The following is a 19,408-nucleotide window of genomic DNA, read 5'->3' on the forward strand; positions in this document are numbered from 1 at the left end:
GAAAAAATATTAAAAAAGGAATATTCATTTTAATAAAAAATTTAGTAAATGAGTTAAAGTTGGTTTACCCTTTACATTAGGGTTGTGTATTCATTGAATCGGTGATTATTAATACGAAGTATTGATTATTGATTTAAAATTATAGGATTATTAAGATATTTACTTGTTAATTTATTGATTATTAATTGTTATCAATTTGATTATTGATTTAATCGATAAGATTTGACACAAAAAAAATATTGAAATTCTCTCATAAACAAAATGACAACCAAGTGAACCATGCACAAGAATAATTGAATATGATAATATAATCAAATAAAGGGGGCTTCAAGACTTTCTTCTTCTTACTACTCGCTCCAAGTATTTCACTTGTTCGCAATTATCAGGGGTATGCTCTACCAATGAGCTAATACCCGTCGTGTAGGCCTCCCACTGGGAGCCCGCTATGCCAAAAGCGAGAGAAACTCCATCCCTCTCTTTTCCTTTTTCGGACCTGAACCCTCTTCTTCCGATAAGAGCTATCTAACCTCTATTGTCTTGCTATAACCTAATCTTACTCGCTATTACCTCCCTGTCTGTTTTCTTTTCTTTCTTTTTTAGAATATTTGCCTTGTTGCCTTTGCTCTCATTTGGGCCTTGGGAATCCCTTGCTTTTGGTTATGGTCTTCGTTTACCTTTTTCATTTCCCCGTTGGAAAGAGGAAGCTAGGAGAGGATTCTAAACAATTCTATCGAGCCGAACAACAAAAAGAGAAAGATGGATTATCTTTTTTAGCTAGCCTAGCGTGCTATACTAACACACTGTAAAATAGTTAAAATTTGGTGCTATATTGACACACTGTCAAATCGAAGACATTTCTTTCCTTGACATATTTCATCTTGTTAAAGAGCAATACTGACACACTATAGAATAGTTAAAATTTTGTGATAACTAGAAAAAAGAACATGAAACTAAACCTTAGGTCAAGACTTTATATACTGAAATTGTATAAATAATTTATTAACTTTCTATCATGTTATGAATTAGAGTGTTAAAAGATGTATAATTTGATAATAAAGAAAATCAAAAATCATTTTAAAAATTGCTAAACTAATTCATTATCAATAACTATTTTTTGCGATTTCGATTGAGTCTTGAAATACCTACTTTACACTAAAATAGTATTCACTAGAATTTGGTGGATATGGGTATTTAGAATAGCAAATGAAATAAGAGTACTTATTAGTCCTCTTTTCTGCTTTTTGTTCCCCTACCAAAAGTCTCCAACAATGGCCGAGGCCCCTTCAGTCCCTGCACCAACCGGGTCGGATCCTGATTACTGGTGCTACCAGTGTGAGACACGAGTTGCCGTCGAAACCCTACCCGATCTCCCCGCCGATGTCATTTGTAACAACTGTAAGAGTGGCTTCGTCGAGTCCATACCCTCACGTGTTGTATCTGTCTCACCGGTGACGGCGTCTACTGATCAGATCGATGACCCTGCTTTCGGCAATCAGTTCATCCAGGTTCTCCGCCTCATAGCTGAGGCGGCGCTTGACAACGACGCGCCCCCTCCCCCGCCTTCTGAGCACGCTGATCCTTCCGATGACGATTTCCTCCGTGTCGAGCTGGACGGTTGGGGAAACGACGAAGAGGAGGAGGAGGATGATGATGAAGAGGAGGAGGAGGATGATGATAATGGAATCGGGGTTAGAATTGGCGATGACAGAGAAAATCGCGGGAATCGAAGCCAATCTGAGGATGACGATGATGATGATGTTGATGATGATGAAGAAGTTGAGAATAGGGATGATGATGAAGAGGATCTTCGGAGAAGGCGGAGGGATGTGCTACGTCTCCGGCTACGTGACTTCGCCGCCAGAGCTGCCAATCGGCGAAACCGGATTCTGGACTGGGCAGAGATTCTGATGGGACTGGAAGACCACTCTATTGAGCTCCGGTTACAAGTTCCTGATGGCGATGGCTACGTCGGGAACCCTGGAGACTATGTGGACGCAGAGGGTTATGAAGCTTTACTGCAAACCCTAGCCGAGAGTGATGGTGGTGGAAGACGAGGAGCTCCACCAGCTTCCAAGAGTGCAATTGAGGGTCTCAATACATTGGTGATCAAGGAAGAGCAGGAGGTAATGGCATGTGCCATTTGTAAAGATGTAGTGAATGTGGGCGAAATGGCTAAGAATTTGCCCTGTGGTCATGGTTACCATGATGATTGTATAGTTCAATGGTTGGGTTCAAGGAATTCTTGTCCCGTCTGTAGGTTTGAATTGCCCACAGATGATCCTGAATACGAAGAGGAGCGCAAGAAGCGAGGAGCATGTGTTACTAGCAGTGGTTCTTCGAGCTCAAGTGAGGCGCCAGGTGCTGCCGCTGCTGCTGATGATAGTAGTCCTAGTTGCCTTTGATTGCTGCTTTGTGGTAAACTCAGCCATTGGCATTCTTTTTTAGCTTTGTCTCTTGCTTCTTTTTTGGTATTTGGTGATTGTTTTCCAGTGTAATTCCACCCTCTCCGCATTTCTTGAATGTAATAATCTGTTTATCTTAATGCTGGTATGAATTCGCCATTTGAATCCTACATATTATACAAACTATATTACTTCTTTTAGACAACAAAAAGACTCAATCTTCAGTTGATTACTCCTTGCGTTGACTCGATATATAGTTTAAGAAAGTGAAAAAGTTTTTAAATTTTGTGGTCTTTAATCATATCACACGAAACTAAATCAAAAAGTTGCTAAACGGAGAAATAAGTCTGCGTTCTGGTTCATTTGTTGAATGAGTGTAATGTAGTGGCAGAGCGACATGTATTCAAGGAATGTCAATATACTGTGTTGAACTCCCTTGATTCTTTGTATATTTTCTTGTTCATATTTTGACACCCCCCTGTAAAAAGATCTTAGTTCTGCCACTATGTTTACACCGGCATTGTTTAGGCATACATGGATGATGACTGATGTAATGGTGCATGAATGTAGAACTGAAAATTACTAGTAATACTTTATTACATATACTGCAACAAATTGGTCAGACCAATAACAACAAGAATGAGTTTAGAGAGTACTAGAAATAGCAAATGAAATAAGAGAACTTATGAATCCTACATACTATAGTAACTAAATTAGTACTATAAAGAATGAAACAATACTGCACAACTAGAACATAGAATGATATCAAATTGCAGTCTCTGAATAAGGAGATCAATTGAAGAGCCTCTTCCAGAACCCGTCCTTGAATGTCTTGAGCTCAATGACGCTTTCCTTCTTTGGAGATGATGATGCTTTCCGGAACCCTTCTTTTAGTGTCTTGTACTCGAAGATGTTTTCCTTCTTTGGAGATGATTTTGGCGTAGCAACACTCTTCTTCCTCAGCATAATGTTTTCCTCCCTCAGCAAATCCATAGCTAAACTGAGCTGCCTGATGACCTCTCTTTTCTCTTCATCTTTCTGCGATAGAAGCTCCTGTTGAACTCTGTTTTCTTCTTTCAGCTTCTCAATTTCCTCCATCAGCTTCACAACTTCATCATTTTTGACGCTAAAGCCACTTGATACTTCCATTGTTTCCTTCTCTGATTTGGGCGTTTGTATTTCTTCTTCTTCTTCTTCTAGGTCAGGATCCTCAACCTCAGACATATTATCTGATAACTCAGACTCAGGGTCAAATATCTCTGAATAGCTGTCATATGATATTTCAGTGGCGCTCATCAGTGTCTTTTGTGGATGATACTTGGTGAAAGACAATGGAGACATCCACGGTTGTGTCATAAGACGAGTACCAGATTCACTCTTGATTTGATCATACTTCTCAGCTAACAAGCGATGGGTCTTGTAGAAATCCTCAACCATGTTAATGAGCTGAGGACGCTTCTTGTAATACATCTCTGCTCTTTGGGCGAAGGAATCTGCATCTTGTTCAACTATCCTCAGCATGGACTCAGTCTTCTCATCTAGTTCTGCAACGTTACAACCTATCAATCAATAGCTGGTCCAGAAACATTGCTAGTCCAAGATACTTAGAAACATCATTATGTTTAACTAATGTAGGGCAATAACTCACTCTAAAAGTTACCAACTTCTAAGTAAAATTACTCACAAGTCATAACTGAAAATATTATGGTTCAGGACATCTCCATAGATACCAACATTCATAACTTCAAACAAGTTGAGCCATATACCGACGAATGAGTAAGACAACTAGCTACAGTGTTTTTAAAACATCAACTAACAAATTTACAACAAAAAACATACCCCGTGTGATCGTCTAAACGGATGGGGGTCTGAAAAGGTCGGATGTAGGCAAACCTTATTCCTACTACTCAAGGTGAATCAAGTATCAACACATCAAGTAAATTTGTCGAAAGCAAACACAAAAATATACTCAGTTTTCCATAAACCTTCAAACCCTAGTGTGTATCTTTGCAAAAGTCAGTTAAAGGAAGAAGAAGAGATTAATCAGGAAAAGTAAATCAACTATTTGAATTGTAGTGCTGTAATGACTCACCCGAGAGAGTTGATTGAAGCCATGGTGAACGATTTAGCGTTCCCTTCTTCTGACTGTCCAGCCACCACCAGTGCGACGATAGCTTATCCTTTGCCTCAACCATTAGATCTATCTTCACTACAAAATTAAAGCTACAACAAAATCAATCAATAATAACGAAAAGAACAAGATAGATGTTGAGTCGCCAGGAGAAATGCAAGTAGATGTAATCGATCAAAAGGATTAGAAGTTTACATTTATATATATATATATGATTAGAGAATGCAATTTACCTGATAAATTTAACTTCAAAGTAGCTCAAGTTTGAATAGAACTGAGATGAAAAACTCTCTCTCTCCTCACTCTCACTCTCTCACCTCCCTTACTGGGGATATGAAAGAGATTAGAGTAGTAGAAATTTAAATGTGCCATAACTCAACGGCCTCGATTTTAGTACTTTCTCTTATCCCACGTCCAATGGGAGATTGACACGTGTTGCTCGTGCATCAACCCCCCAGTTAATGGGCCTCGTGGATCCGGGTTTGTAGTTTTAACTGGGGGGAGCGTCTTGGAAAAAAAATGAAAAAGTATATACAACGGTCGAAATTTGTGTAATCTTTTTTTCTTATAATGTTTTTCAAGTGGAATTTTTTTTTGGTAAGGTATTGTATTTTATTGAGTAAAGTTGACCATATGTTTTGATCATAGATTTTGGAGGAGATTTTTAATTTTTTAAATAATAATTTTTTTTTTAAATTTATCAAAATCAACTAACAATTAAAGACAAAATCAACTATATGTAGATTTTATTTTCAAATAACAAACATAAAATCAACGAATGAAAAAAAGAAGCAAAAAAAGCACTTTTTCTTTACTGTTTCACAGACACAAACCCAATATCCCTTTTTTTCCAAATAAAATATCTGGGTTCATTACTTTTTATATATTAGGTATTGTTATATATATTAATTTGGTATTGTTATTCTAAATTCAAAACTCATAAATCTCAAATTATGAATCCTTGATATGAAAACCATTGAGGATGGAAAATAAAATTGTGAATATACAAGCTCATCATGACTTCTATTCTATTCTTCTAGAGCAAAGAACAAGCAATGAAGCTGAGGCAAATGCTTTCTTATTTGGCCTCAACGGATGTTTAGACAATGGCGGTGCTGTATGGGTTGAGCTTAATCCGTTAAATTTTTAATTTGCTTTGTCCCGCCTTGTATAACAATATTTTTATTTTAAACCTGCCCACTTCGCCTCCATAGATTCACCTCGGATAATTTTTCTAATATTTTTTTTCTAGTTAAGTTTGATACTAAAAATATAATTGATCATTAAGTTGTATTAATTTAATAGGATAGTGACTTAAAATTTTATTTTTTAGAGGTCAATTGTAGAACAGGTAAGAAATTATATTATTTTTTATTGAATCATTTCATTTACTATCTTGAATATTTTAGTAGCTTTGAAGAAATTATCTTAATAAATAATGTTTTATTACTCTTATAACATACAAAAAGAAAAAATTAAAACTAAGTTTGAACCCACATAAAATCAATATACCCACAATACGCCCCTCCTCCCCGCATTAGCTATAAAAAATCCACTTCAACCCGCCCCAACAACCTTATACCACCCCGCCCCGCATAGCCTTAAGCCCACTTCACTCTGTATCCGCACCCCCGCCCCATTGCCATCCCTTAGTATAATGTTTAAATAACAATAAGGATACTCCTTGAATGATAAAAGAAACCATCAATGATATTAGCACAATTGTAGCTAGACATTGTTATAGATAAGCTAATCAAGTTGTGAATAAGCTAAGCTTCTCTAAGTCAAATGGCTGATGCCCAATGAATTCACAAACCAAAGTATTTGACCCAACAAAGGTGCAAAGGCCATATATTGGAATACCGTGTGTGCGCTGCAATTAAGTGGCATACGCCAATTTTTGGAGGGATTTTCTTAACTCAAGATCCCAACAATTCTACTTTAACAAAAGTTTGTTTGTTGGTTGTTTTGGTTTCAACTTTTTAATTTTTTAGAGTCAAATTGATTTAGTTTAGAGTCAAATTTGTTTAAGTTAGATAGCAAATTTAGGCATGAAATTTTTAATTCTTTTTGAAATAAAATTTATATATTTTTAAACTACTTGAAAAATAGGAAAGGTAAAAAATATCCTTCAATTTTGTTTTATAGTTGACTATACCCATTAAAATAAAGTTATATATACCCTCGTCGTTATTAGTTTTGCTATTTATACCACTCAATTGGATGAAAATTCCAAATCAATTAAAATGACTAATTTTAATTCAATTACTTAATTTTAACTCGACCCGCCTAATAATATAAACCCAAATCAAGAAAAGATATCATTTTTCAAAGAAATAGAATGTGGTTAAAATGGGCTTATTAAATGCCAATTAAGTTTATAAATTGTCATAACACAGTAAAATCTCAATAAACTAATACTCGATAAATTAATAATCTCTCTAAAATAATATTTTCCTTCACTCTCAACTTTGGGCCAATTGAAAAAAATCATCATTTTCGACAAAATAATAAGATAATATATTTCTAGAAGATCTCTATATAAATATATGGTCTCATTAATATCATATACTAATAATTATTTAAAAGTACAAATATATCTGTAGACAATTTAGTGAAAATACGGGTCTATTGTATTTTTTTTTTAAAAAAAATCTGGTTGAAGCTCATCTCTAACTTTTCTTATTGCATCCACGAGCTCCGATGTTATATTTTCAAATTGCACATAAGATTGTGAAGTCTAGATGCGATAAGTGTTTTCTTACGCGCAACTGGTTCCAAAGGTATTATCATCTTCAACTTTATCATCAACATTACTTTTTCTGATGGTATCCACGATTACTTCTATGTATAAGTCCTCTGAACATGTATCACTTTCACTCGGATTATCCAACCCATTATTGTCATCCATTTTGTTGTGGTAACAGAGATCATTAACAATGACCTCAAGTTCATGAATAATGTTTTTACAAGCACTTTCATTTAAAGTCCCTGAAATTGCATCTTCCAAATGAATTTTTACAGTGTCGAAAACAATTTGTTATTGTCTTTTGCTGAATATTTTTTTTCAAACAGGGATTGCAAAATTGATAGCATCCAAACATTGATCTTTACTAGACCAGTTTGTCCCACTTCACAACCTACTAATTCCTACAACAAAATCTGCTCGATCATACATCTTGAAATCTCTTATTATCACAAATCACAAGGTCGAAAATAGTAAGATACAATGATTTTGATGTATTCGTTGCACTTTATGTGTAATACTTTTTATGCGAAATCAATAAATATGATATATATATATTAGTAAGACACAATGATTTTGATATAATTAAAATTAACCTTCATCAAATCTCAAATCATTCTTTAAATTAATAAATATTAATTTCTCGATTAAATAATATCTCTATAAAATAATAAAATTTCATAGTCCCACCTATATTAATTCATAGAGATTTTACCGTATGTTATTTTTTCAATTATTATACTGCATGTGTTATTGTTATTGCATAGGAATGTCAATGGGACGAGTGCAGTGAAAATTAACCTTTTTAACCCACAAAAATTTTGAGCCGCATAACACCTTTTTGTGTGTTTTAAGCCTTGCGGCTTTAAGTTTTCGTTCATTTTGTTACGTTGCCAAATATAGATTCATTTCCATTATTTTGCTAGTATTCATTGCCACTGAAATTTAGTAATTTTCTGTTATTTGAAAATAAAATCTACGTGTATCAAAAAGGAAAAAACTAAAGTAATAAAGGAAAAACTTATGAAAGTATATAGTTTCCTTTCAAAAAGAGAATTAGACATGTATATATTTACCAATAAACCATTCACTTATTTATATAAGTATTTACACAAAAATTATAGGATTTGTTTGAAGTAAATAGCTCCGTCGATGGATAGGAGATTTGATCGATAGTAACAAACAACTCTTAAGAAGACTTGAAAAGAGGCTTCATATACCTAATCTGCTAGCATCTTCCCAATTGGTTCCAATTTTTACTTTCTTCAATGTGTATGATGCTCCAAAGTTCCCACATAAGAACCAATTCAATGTAAATGTTAGAGAACAATATAAACAACATAAGTCAATCTTGCATAATGAGTCAATAGCTATTCCTAGCTCTTTAATACAAAAAACCACCTTCTCAATACTATCCAACACAAGATTTCACGCGTTATATATTAAAAAATTAGCCCGAAACTAAATTACACATAAGAGATAGGTGGGGAATCTAAAACTCAAAAGAAATGATGGAAGCTAATTGATATCATCATGCATATGATGGTCAGTGTAGAAGAAAAAAAATAATATTTTAAAGATAGATTTGATATTAGCTTTATTTACAAAAGTAATATGGAATTTGTTTAGCATCCTTATTTTTTGGTGTAAACAACTTAGAATAGAAGATGTAGATCATTGGGAGCTTGCAATTTTGATCTACATCTTTTATACAATTTTTTATATCAAAAAAGAAAAAATACTAAACTATTCAGCTTGCTTACTTATGAAAACAGCTTATGTTTTTTTTTGGGGGGGGAGAGGGGGGGGGGATTGGAACCTTTGATACTCTTGTTTTGTTGTTTTAAGGGAAAGTAGTTACTCCCGTCGATTTCTACCTATTTTTATTTGATTGAAAATTTTAACTCAGTTCGATCTCTCAAACATCAATTTACGAGTGGCCTTATCATTCATTGGAAATTTCGTGTACCTACATACACATTTATTATCATAGCAAGGAAGTGAACGCGATTCAAAATTTGAAGGTTGTCTCGCCTAAAAAATAAGTTTCTAGGATTGTGAAATTTGCAATCAAATATCAATCTTAACCATCCACACTATTTGTTAGGTAAGGATGTTTTGTGTATATTTTTATACAATGTACTAAGCTTGATGCCTAGTATATTGCTCTGTTGAAGCTTGCTGAGAATGTGATCTTAGATAAATAATTAAGGAGGTTACAAATTAAGATAGAACGTTAATAGATAGTTGACTGTTGTATAACTTAACCTTCCACACACCAATAGTGGTAGGTACCATTTATTGTTTCTTGTATCCCGATTGTTGTTGTAGTTACTAGTTCTTTTAAGAATGTTTGTCATTTTTCATTTTTGAATGTTCGTCAATTTTTTTTCTTTTAAGTCAGTTTCGAAAAAAATAATATATTTCTATAGTAGGTAACAATATAAGTATAAAATATCTATTTTACTCTTTTAATTAAATGAATTACAACCACACAAAAAATTTATCATTTATTTTGAACCACAAATTTTAAGTGCCTTCATTTCTTTTTGAAATCTATATCGAGTCAAATAGCCTCACATAAAATTCGCGCCGAGTCAAACTACCTCATATAAAATGGGACGGAGAGAGTAGAAAATAGAGAGAGAATTAAGAAAAAAAAACATTTTCAAGAAAAAGAATGTGGCGGTTCAATGTCAACTAAATAAATAATTTATTGCTAAAAAATTAAAATGGGCTACTAAATACCAATTAAATCTAAAGTTTGTCATAATATGCCAATTTTTCGAATATTATACAGAATATGTTATGGTTATTGTTATTGTATAGGAATGAACATTGAACGATTGCAATGCTAATTAAGCTTTTAAATCACTCACAAAAATTTTAAGCTGGATAACACTTTTTTTGTGTCTGTTTTTAAGCCGCGCGGCTTTAAGTTTCCGTCCATTTTATTACTTTGCTAATGTAGATTCAGTTCATTACTTTGCTAGCATTCATTACTATTGAAACTTAGTAATTCTCATTTATATGAAAATAAAATCTATGTATAGCAAAAAGGAAAAAACTAAAGCAACAAAGGAAAAATGTATGCAAGTATATGGTTTTCATTTAAAAAGAGAATGAAACATGTATTTATTTACCAATAAACAATCCACTTATTTTTATAAGTCTTTACACAAAAATTATATGATTCCAGTAGCTTCACCGCTGAACAGGAGGTTTGATCGAAAGTAAAAGAGAACTCTTAAAAAAAGGTTTCATATATATAATCTGCTAACATCTTCCCAATTGCTTCTTCAAGTGTATGCTCCGATCCAAAGCTCCAAATAAGAAAAAATGTAAATGTTAGAGAACAATATATAACTACATAAATCAATCTTGCATGATTAGTCAATAGCTATTCCTATCTCCTTAAAACAAACAGTCACCGTCTCAACACTGCCCAACACAAAAGATTTCAAACGTTATAAACTAATAATTTGCAAGAAAGTAAGTTACACAGAAGAGATAGGTGGAGAATCTAAAACTCAAAAGTAATGGTGAAAGCTAATTAATATTATCATGGATATGATGGTCAGTCTGCAAGAAAAAAAATGAAAGATATTTTGAAAATAGATTTAATATTAATTTTATTCACAAAAGTAATATGAAATTTTTTAAAATCTTTATTTTTTGGTATAATCGACTTAGAATAGAAAATGCAGATCATAGGGAGCTTGCAACTTTGATCTACATCTTCTATGAAAAGTTGTTTATATCAAAAAAGAAAAGATACTAAACTATTCTATTTTACTTAGCAAATGAGACTAGATCTATCTTCGAAACAACAACTATTTTTTTCAATCCATTCTAACCATCACATGTATAATGGTATTAGATTTCACTACTTCTATTGAATCTTAGATCCGTCTCTCTTTTGTGTAATTTTCTTTAGCACTAGCTATTAATTTATAATGCGTGGGATCTTTTCAGTTAAACAGTGGAGAGAGTTAGTTGCTGGATTAAGGAAATACGAACATAACAAAGTTCTATTTTTTTTCTATTCCATTATTTGAAACACAAAATTGATGTGAGTGAGAAATTTAATATTTAAAGGAACTAAAAATTGAAAGTGAATTGTCTTAAAATAATTTTGGTCTACATACACTGTAATTCTAATAGTTTATAAAAATCAAGACTCGAACCTGCTTCAAGGAGATAAAAACCGCCAGTAAAAGCAACTATATTTTTTCTCGAACTCCTCAAACCTCATCAGTACCTCTCAATAGCTCTAGAGGCATATTACCCAAACAGATTGCTATTCTTGCTTGTCATTTTACAGATGGTTGCTCTCAATTTATACTACTAATTTAGGGTTAAAATATAAATAACAATTGTTGTGTGAGTCCCTATATAATTACAAATAAGTCTACATTCTAGAATACTCTACACACCTAAAATATTTTAAGGCCTTTACATGTAAATCCATAAAACTCTAAGATCTTGCAATGATTTCTCCATATATTTCTATAATAATCCATTAAGAATTGTTTTTCTTTCCATGTAAGTCTTCCATGTGGACAATTATAAATAATAATAATTGTTATATGAGTCCCTATATATTTATAAATAAGTCTCAATTCTAGAAAATTCTACGCAACTAGAATATTCTAAGGCCTTTTCATGCAAATAAATAAATTCTAAGATCTTTCAAAGATTTTCTCTATATATTTCTAGAATATTCTACTAAGAATTATTTTTCTTTCCATGTAAGTCTTCTATGTGGACAATATATAAATAACAATTGTTATATGAGTCCCTACATATTTACAAAATAAGTCTCAATTGTAGAATATTCTATGCAACTAGAATATTGTAACGACCCGTTTAGTCGTTTTGAGCAACAGACTTCAATTCTGGAAAAACTGGCAGAAGCGACGGACCCCACGACGGAACGTCATGGGCACGACGGACCGTCGAGGGGGTCTCGTCCCAAAATACTTAGAAAATCTGAAATTGGGTACTGAAAATCAACTCTCTGAACTTTGTGACGGAATGGCAGGACGGACCGTCACAGGTGTGACGTACCGTCACAGACCCTTGGTGGAAATTTGGGTCTCTGAACTCTGCGACGACCTGCAGGACGGACCGTCGCAGGCACGACGACCCGTCACAGGTTGCGCAAATCCCAGGCAGAGTCGGATTTCTGGTGAAGTTTTAAGGGACGTTTTTGGACTATTCTTTCCTTAATTATAGACTTCGTGGGTTTATATTAATAACTCAAATTCTTGAGGGTTAAAAGAGGTAACCCTAAGTTAATTAGCGGGGTATTATTGCCACCTTTTATTCTTAAATATATACTAATTAGGGTAAAAGAAAGAGGGTTGAATAAGAAAAAGAAGAAAAGAACAGAAAGAGAGGGAGAAACGAACGGGAAAGAGGAGAAACGAGAAGAAGAACAAAGCTTTGTGAACTTGCTTGCTTGATTTCTAATCTTCGGTGGAGGTAGGTTATGGTTTTCATGCTTTCATAGTAAACTCTTAATAGAGAATGATATGTATTGGTAGCATTGTAAACCCTACTATATGCTTAATTGTATGTTTGCATGAATATGATTATATAATTGTGATAAGATAAGCATGATCAAAAATATTGAATCCCAAATCTTGAAAAGAAACTTTAATATACATTATTAATGATGATGCCTTGGTATAGAAGAAGGCTTGATGAATTAAAGTAATGGGATTGAGGATGCCTTGGTATAGAAAAGGCTTGATGATTTACAGAATGATATTAGTGGATCGGAGTGTCACGTTCCGACACATAGATTTAGTGGATCGGAGTGTCACGTTCCGACACATGTAGGGGATCGGAGTGTCACGTTCCGACACATGTAGGGGATCGGAGTGTCACGTTCCGACACATAGAATTAGGGGATCGGAGTGTCACGAACCGACACAAGAGGAGGAAAGATAATGAATCTTGAAAGATGTTAATATACTCAATCTAACGAACATGATTTCCAAATGAGTATGGTATTGGGGCTTGAGTCCTCATGTGTGAATTTGATGGTACTTATTGATGATTATAGTACTTGTTGTTGTTACATGTTGAGTTTTATAGTTGATTTATGATAATACTTGATATATACTATTCCCTATTTTGAGTTGGCCGATGATATCTACTCAGTACCCGTGTTTGTACTGACCCCTACTTTTATTGTTTTCTTCTTGTTTAATTGTGGAATGCAGCAAACGTGCCGTCATCTTCGACTCAACAGTAATTCAAGCCAGTCTTCGTCACACCGGATCTTCAGGGTGAGCTAACACTTCTAGCTTGGACTGGATCTCCTCCGTCACGTCTTGATGCCTTGAACCTCCGGCACGGACTAGCTTCTTATGTATTTTTAGCTTCTAGAATACTCTTAGTTTAGTCATTTGATTGTAGATGTTCTTGTAGTGATGACTTCCAGATTCTGGGGATAATGATAAGTTCTTGAGTTATAGAAGTTGATTATTGATTTTTATTAATGAGTTTAAGTCTTCCGCATTACTTTTTGTTGTTATTACATTGAAATGTTAAGGTTAGATTGGTTGGTTCGCTCACATAGGAGGGTAAGTGTGGGTGCCAGTCGCGGCTCGGATTTGGGTCGTGACAATTCTAAGGCGTTTTCATGCAAATATATAAATTCTAAGATCTTTCAAAGATTTTCTCTATATATTTCTAGAATATTCCACTAAGAATTGTTTCTCTATCCATGTAAGTCTTCCATATGGACAATATATAAATAAGAATTGTTATATGAGTCCCTACATATTTACGAATAAGTCTTAATTCTAGAATACTCAATACAACTAAAATACTTTAAGGCCTTTTCATGTAAATAGATGGAATTCAAAGATCTTTCAAAGATTTCTCCATATATTTCTAAAATATACTTCACTAAGGACTATTCTTCTATCAATGTAAGTCTTTCATATGGTCAATACATAAATAACAATTGTTATACGAGTCCCTACATATTTACAAATAAATCTCCATTCTAGAATACTCAACAGAACTAAAATATTTTAATTAAGAATTTTTCTTGTAAATCCATGAAATTCTTGGATCTTCCAAACATTTCTCCATATATTTATAAAATATTCCGTTAAAGCTTATTATGGACAAATTCATGCCACACAACGGCTAACTGGTACGATGACATGACAAAATCATGACAATAGAGTTGATAGGTTTTGTTGAAAAGTAAGAAAAATTGTCTTTACTTTTTGGACTTTATAGTGACAAAGTGTTGGTATGCGTTGTGGCCTTTTGTCTCACATAACCATTGGATCATCTCTGACATCTACTAGATATAATAATATTTTAATTATCGTAAACCATCATAACCATACCGCATTTGGTCGTAACAATACAAAAAACACTATCATAAAAAGAAAAAAAAGATCATTATGATTTGGATTATCTCATTTTCAAGTAATTAAATTGGCGTAAATTTTGATAGTAACAGTGTCATTATTTTGTGAGGTACTTTTGTATTCCTTAAAAGGAAAACTTTAATAACAGTTTACTTCAATACAATAGAAGGAGAAATGGAAGAAAAAGAATGGTATTATGAATAAAATTACAAAGATACATGAAGTTTCATGATTATTATGAAACCGGACGGAGTTTCATGAAGGCACTTGAAATAGGGGATTGGTCTATGGTTAGAGTGTTTGTAACATAGTGATTAGACAGAATAGAATAAGAATAGAGAATTGAGTTGAAGTTGATTGTCTGAAATAACAAAATAAGAATGAAATAGAAAAAATAATAATAAAATAGAAAATTGAGTTGAACTGAAAAAATAGAAAACTCTAGATTTGAAAAATAAAATAGAGTTCAAGATTGAAGATACCCTTAATAGAATATTCTAGAAATGTATGAAGAAATCTTTGAAAGACATTAAAATTTCATAGTTTTACATGAAAGTCCTTAGAATATTCTAGTTATGTAGAGTATTCTAGAATAGGGACTTATTAGTAAATACATAAGGACTCTAACAATTATAATTTATACATTAGCCCTAATTAGTGGTATAAATAGAGAGACAGACATTGGTAAATTAACCAACAAAGTATCAAGCAATCTCTACTAAAATCCCTTATAAACTCTCTATCTATTCCTACTCCTGCCTTCCTCCCAAATCCTTTAACCCCAGATGATATTCATCCATAAAACTCATCAGAGATAAATCCTTTAACCCCAGATGATATTCATCCATAAAACTCATCAGAGATTTCCAGATCTGTACAGTTGATGACCATGGATCAGTCCATTTTCAGATCTTTGATTGAATGGTTTAGATTGATTCAATTAAAGATTGATGTTCGCATATCCTCGAAGCAGGTTCGAATCTTAATTTTTATAAACAATTATTGTTTAAGTTTATGTCTTTGCTTTCATCTTTATCTGTGTATACTGAGGATGAACCATATACTTGATGTTTATATCTACTAGTATTGTTTATGAAATAAAAGTGAAATTAATGAATATCTTGTGTTAGTTTGACTGGAGGCAGTTTTCAATCTACTTGATTTACTATTTTATGTCCCCTTATTTTTTGCATATCTTGTTTCCTTGCTTTGAACATCTAGACGAGTGAAGCAACGCTTAGATGGTTTAGGCATGTGTACAGGAAGCGCATAGACATCCGGTGAGAAAGTGCAATAGGTTGATAGCAAGGGGTAGAGATAAACAAAAAAAGTATTAATGAAGTGATTAGATATGACATAAAACAACTTTATTTTGTCAAGTACATGACTCTAGATAAGGAGTGAGGGTCGACTATTTGGGTAGAAGGTTAGTAGGTTGAAGTGTTATCCTGCATTGCAAAGGTTTATGCCTGTTAGGGTATGTTTTAGTACTTGTTACCCTTGTGATTCTTGTCATATGTCGTTTATTGTGTTTTAATTATCGCATTGTTTTATTGTTCTTATAGTTTTTTTCTTGTAAATTTCACACTACTTTCTTTTTAACTGTTACGTTTTCTTTATTGTTTTTATTTCTTTTACTTTGATTTGATGCGTACAGTCGAGAATTCTTCGAAAATAGTCTTTCTAGCTTCTTGAGGTAGTGGTGAGTTGCGTACACTATACACTCTCAGTCCCCACTTAGTGGAATTTCTCTGTGAATGTTGTTGTTGTATAGGATGTTGAATGAATGCAATTATGAAAGAAAAGAAAAATACAACAACAATATACATAGTGAAATTCCACAAGAAAGGTTTTGGAAGGGTAGAGTATATGTAGACCTTACCATTACCTCGTGGAGGTAGAAATGTTTTCAAAAGAGTCTCGGCTCAAGTGCAACAAATTCTAGTGCAAGAATTAATAAAACAATATAACAAAACATAATAATTACCAGGAAAGTGGTGGAAATCCTACAAGAATAACAAAATAATGCGATAATTAAAACTCTAGTAAAAACATATGACAATAGATGTTAAAAGCAAGAAGTACAATAATACGGCTAGTACAAGACAAACATAAACTCGTGAAAAGCAAGAGAACACTCCACTACCATCTACCCTAGTACCTATCCTCCAGACTCTCTTATCTAAGGTCATGTCCTCGACAACTTGAAGGTGTGTCATGTCATGTCTAATCACCTATCTCCAACACTTCTTTGACCTACCTCTCCCTATACCTAGTATGACCAGCCTTTTGCACTTCCTTAGTAAACGTGTGCACATCTCTTCACATTTCCAAACCATTTCAATCAGACTTTTTTTGTCAAAGAAAGTTACAAAGTGCAAAATAACACAATACCATACTCTATTTTTTTTTTGGAAGGGGTGGTTACTCCATATCAAAGAAAATAGTTATTTCGAACAACCATAAATTAGTTTGAAGTTTGAACCATATAGCGAACCTGTGTAGTTTGTAGATGTTTTATTCACAGCAGCAAGAGATGGGAGATAACTTAGTTTGAAGCATATAGCAAACCTCATAAATCCAAGTGTCTAAGTATTTATGGTGATAGTTTTAAAAATTACCAAACATAGTAAATCCCTAACAACTATTGATTGATTAGGGCTGTTATACCAACTTATAATCTAAGCTTTATTTTACTTGTATTTGTTGCTCAAGCCACTTTGAGCTGATTGAACAAAACCAATTGCTACACAAGATTGATTTATGTTGTTATATATATATATTGCTCTCTAACATTTACGTTGCTTCTTATTTGGGAGCTACACTTGAAGAAAGTGAAAATTGAGAGCAATTGGGAAGATATTAGCAGTTTATATCTATGAAGTTTCCTTTTAAGAGTTCTCTTTTATTTTCGATCAAACCTCCTATCCAGGGGCGGAGCTACAGTGTTATGTGGGGAAAGAGTTTGGACGAATTCAATTACTTTTCTATAACTTCTATATTTGTATTAGAAAATCGAATAACTAAACAAAAATATTTTACATAATTGGATGATTCATTGGTAAGTAAGAGGCTACCACATTAATCAATATTTTCTCCTTTTCAGCAATACCTGATTCTCTTTTTAAAAGAAAACACATGTGTGCCTTGATTGGTTTATACCGGCTGGTGCATTGGGTTCAAAATGGAAAATGAGTCGTTATGAAAATTGGGTTAATTTGAGTCAATCTGGAAATTTTCGTCAATTAAGGGTTACAAATAATGAAATTAGTGACGACAAGGGTAAGAATGACTTAGTTTAACAATAGAGATAATATGTACAATTAATTCTAGAGATAATATATGTTTCGTTAAAGGTAGTAGAACTTTGCTTGATAATTTAAAATTTTTACAAATGACTGATATTTCATTAATTTGAAATTAAAGAACATTTTACATATTATATATAATAAGATACTATTTTTCTTGCTTCCAAAATTATAAATTATAAATAAATAGACTTTATAATAAAAACAGAATTTTGGGAGTATTTGGTTCTTGGGTCCTAAAGTAAATTCCTTAATGTAGATCAATGTCGAGTAGATTTCAATATCGTGCTTATTTCTTGCCATTTGAGTAGATTAAAATTTGATGATTTAAATTTATAATTAAAACATAAATAATTTTAATCAAATCAAAGCAAATAAATTTCAACCATCAATTTTTAGCTAGATACAACAACTCATGTATTAATCAAAAGTGTAATCAATATATATATATATATAGCCATTTTTTCCCTTTTTTCCAATTGGTAAAAAACTTAAGTGATTGTGTAAAATATTCATGAATAGTAAGGATCTTGTCCATTATACCCTTATAGTAATAAAATAGGCCAAGAATGTCCTCAAGTGAATTGAAAGCAAATGAAAAATACTATTTAGCTATAGTGTGGATGGTATCCCAAATTTAGCTATTCTAAAAAGTCGTTCATATTCTAAAACAATCTTCAAATTCTGAATCATGATCACTTACTTGCTATAATATCAAGGGTGTATGTAACATGGATTTCCTCTCTCCAAACACGCTACACATAAAAACATCATCAAACTCTCAAGATATACTGAATAGTTTAGGCAGATCTTTTCAGTAACATTTTCAAGATGCTTCTTCAAGGAACATCACTTTCTTAAGAACTCGTGAAGTATTAAGTTTGGGATTGATTAATATACTTTTTTTTTGTTTTATGATAAATTTCATACTTAATCGTAAGATATCCCAATTTACTTCATATACATTAATAATCCAATATAATATTTTTCTCGTTTGAAAACGAATGGTTCTTTACTTCCTATTTTTGATAAGTGGCAACTCTCTTATTACAAATTCAACATTTCATATGACAAGTAAGAATTAAAACTACAATATCAAAAGAATATCTTGATACATTTACTCAAAAGTCTCTTTTTTTATTTTATTAAATTTTGTATCAAGTTAAAATAAGACCAAAGCGACGGAAGTAAATACTTTACCTTAAAACGACAAAGCAACAGTATCATAGGTTCCAATTTTTCAAGTTATTATTATTCCATATTAGATTAGGAGAGTTTTTGTTTGTGTTTAATTAGTAGTTTTAATATTCCTAATTTTAACCATTTCTCTCGCTTCCTGTCATTAGGTGTGGGTATGATATCGTAGATATCGAATATTGTATTTTATTATATAACAATTTCATTATGATATCGATATA

The 19,408-nt window shown here is 32.7% G+C and overlaps 2 protein-coding genes and 2 long non-coding RNA genes across 5 annotated transcripts; 2 read left to right on the forward strand and 2 right to left on the reverse strand.

Moving 5' to 3' along the window:
- Window positions 1–1,268: 1,268 nt before the first annotated feature.
- LOC101260762 (E3 ubiquitin-protein ligase CIP8) lies at window positions 1,269–2,613 on the forward strand. The gene has a single exon (XM_004247417.4). The coding sequence runs from the start codon at window positions 1,269–1,271 to the stop codon at window positions 2,400–2,402; it is 1,134 nt and encodes a 377-aa protein (XP_004247465.1). The 3' UTR covers window positions 2,403–2,613.
- A 356-nt stretch (window positions 2,614–2,969) lies between these two features.
- On the reverse strand, window positions 2,970–4,899 carry LOC101259880 (protein NETWORKED 3C). 2 transcript variants are annotated; one of them, XM_004247415.5, is made up of 3 exons: window positions 4,767–4,899; window positions 4,495–4,625; window positions 2,970–3,946 (listed from the first exon to the last, which is right to left on the reverse strand). In XM_004247415.5, the coding sequence occupies exons 2-3, from the start codon at window positions 4,595–4,597 to the stop codon at window positions 3,195–3,197; spliced, it is 855 nt and encodes a 284-aa protein (XP_004247463.1). In that variant the 5' UTR covers window positions 4,598–4,625; window positions 4,767–4,899; the 3' UTR covers window positions 2,970–3,194. The 2 variants fall into 2 exon arrangements, with proteins under 2 accessions (XP_004247463.1, XP_010326609.1); XM_010328307.4 differs by having other exon boundaries at window positions 4,495–4,611; window positions 4,767–4,898.
- A 5,467-nt stretch (window positions 4,900–10,366) lies between these two features.
- Window positions 10,367–11,591, reverse strand: LOC104649349 (uncharacterized). Its single transcript, XR_743304.4, has 2 exons — window positions 11,467–11,591; window positions 10,367–10,602 (listed from the first exon to the last, which is right to left on the reverse strand). It is a non-coding gene; the product is annotated as an uncharacterized lncRNA (long non-coding RNA).
- A 3,610-nt stretch (window positions 11,592–15,201) lies between these two features.
- LOC104649347 (uncharacterized) lies at window positions 15,202–17,791 on the forward strand. The gene is made up of 2 exons (XR_743302.3): window positions 15,202–15,655; window positions 17,514–17,791. It is a non-coding gene; the product is annotated as an uncharacterized lncRNA (long non-coding RNA).
- The last annotated feature ends 1,617 nt before the right edge of the window (window positions 17,792–19,408 follow it).

Source organism: Solanum lycopersicum, chromosome 9 (assembly GCF_036512215.1).
Source record: "Solanum lycopersicum chromosome 9, SLM_r2.1".
NCBI lineage: Eukaryota > Viridiplantae > Streptophyta > Magnoliopsida > Solanales > Solanaceae > Solanum > Solanum lycopersicum.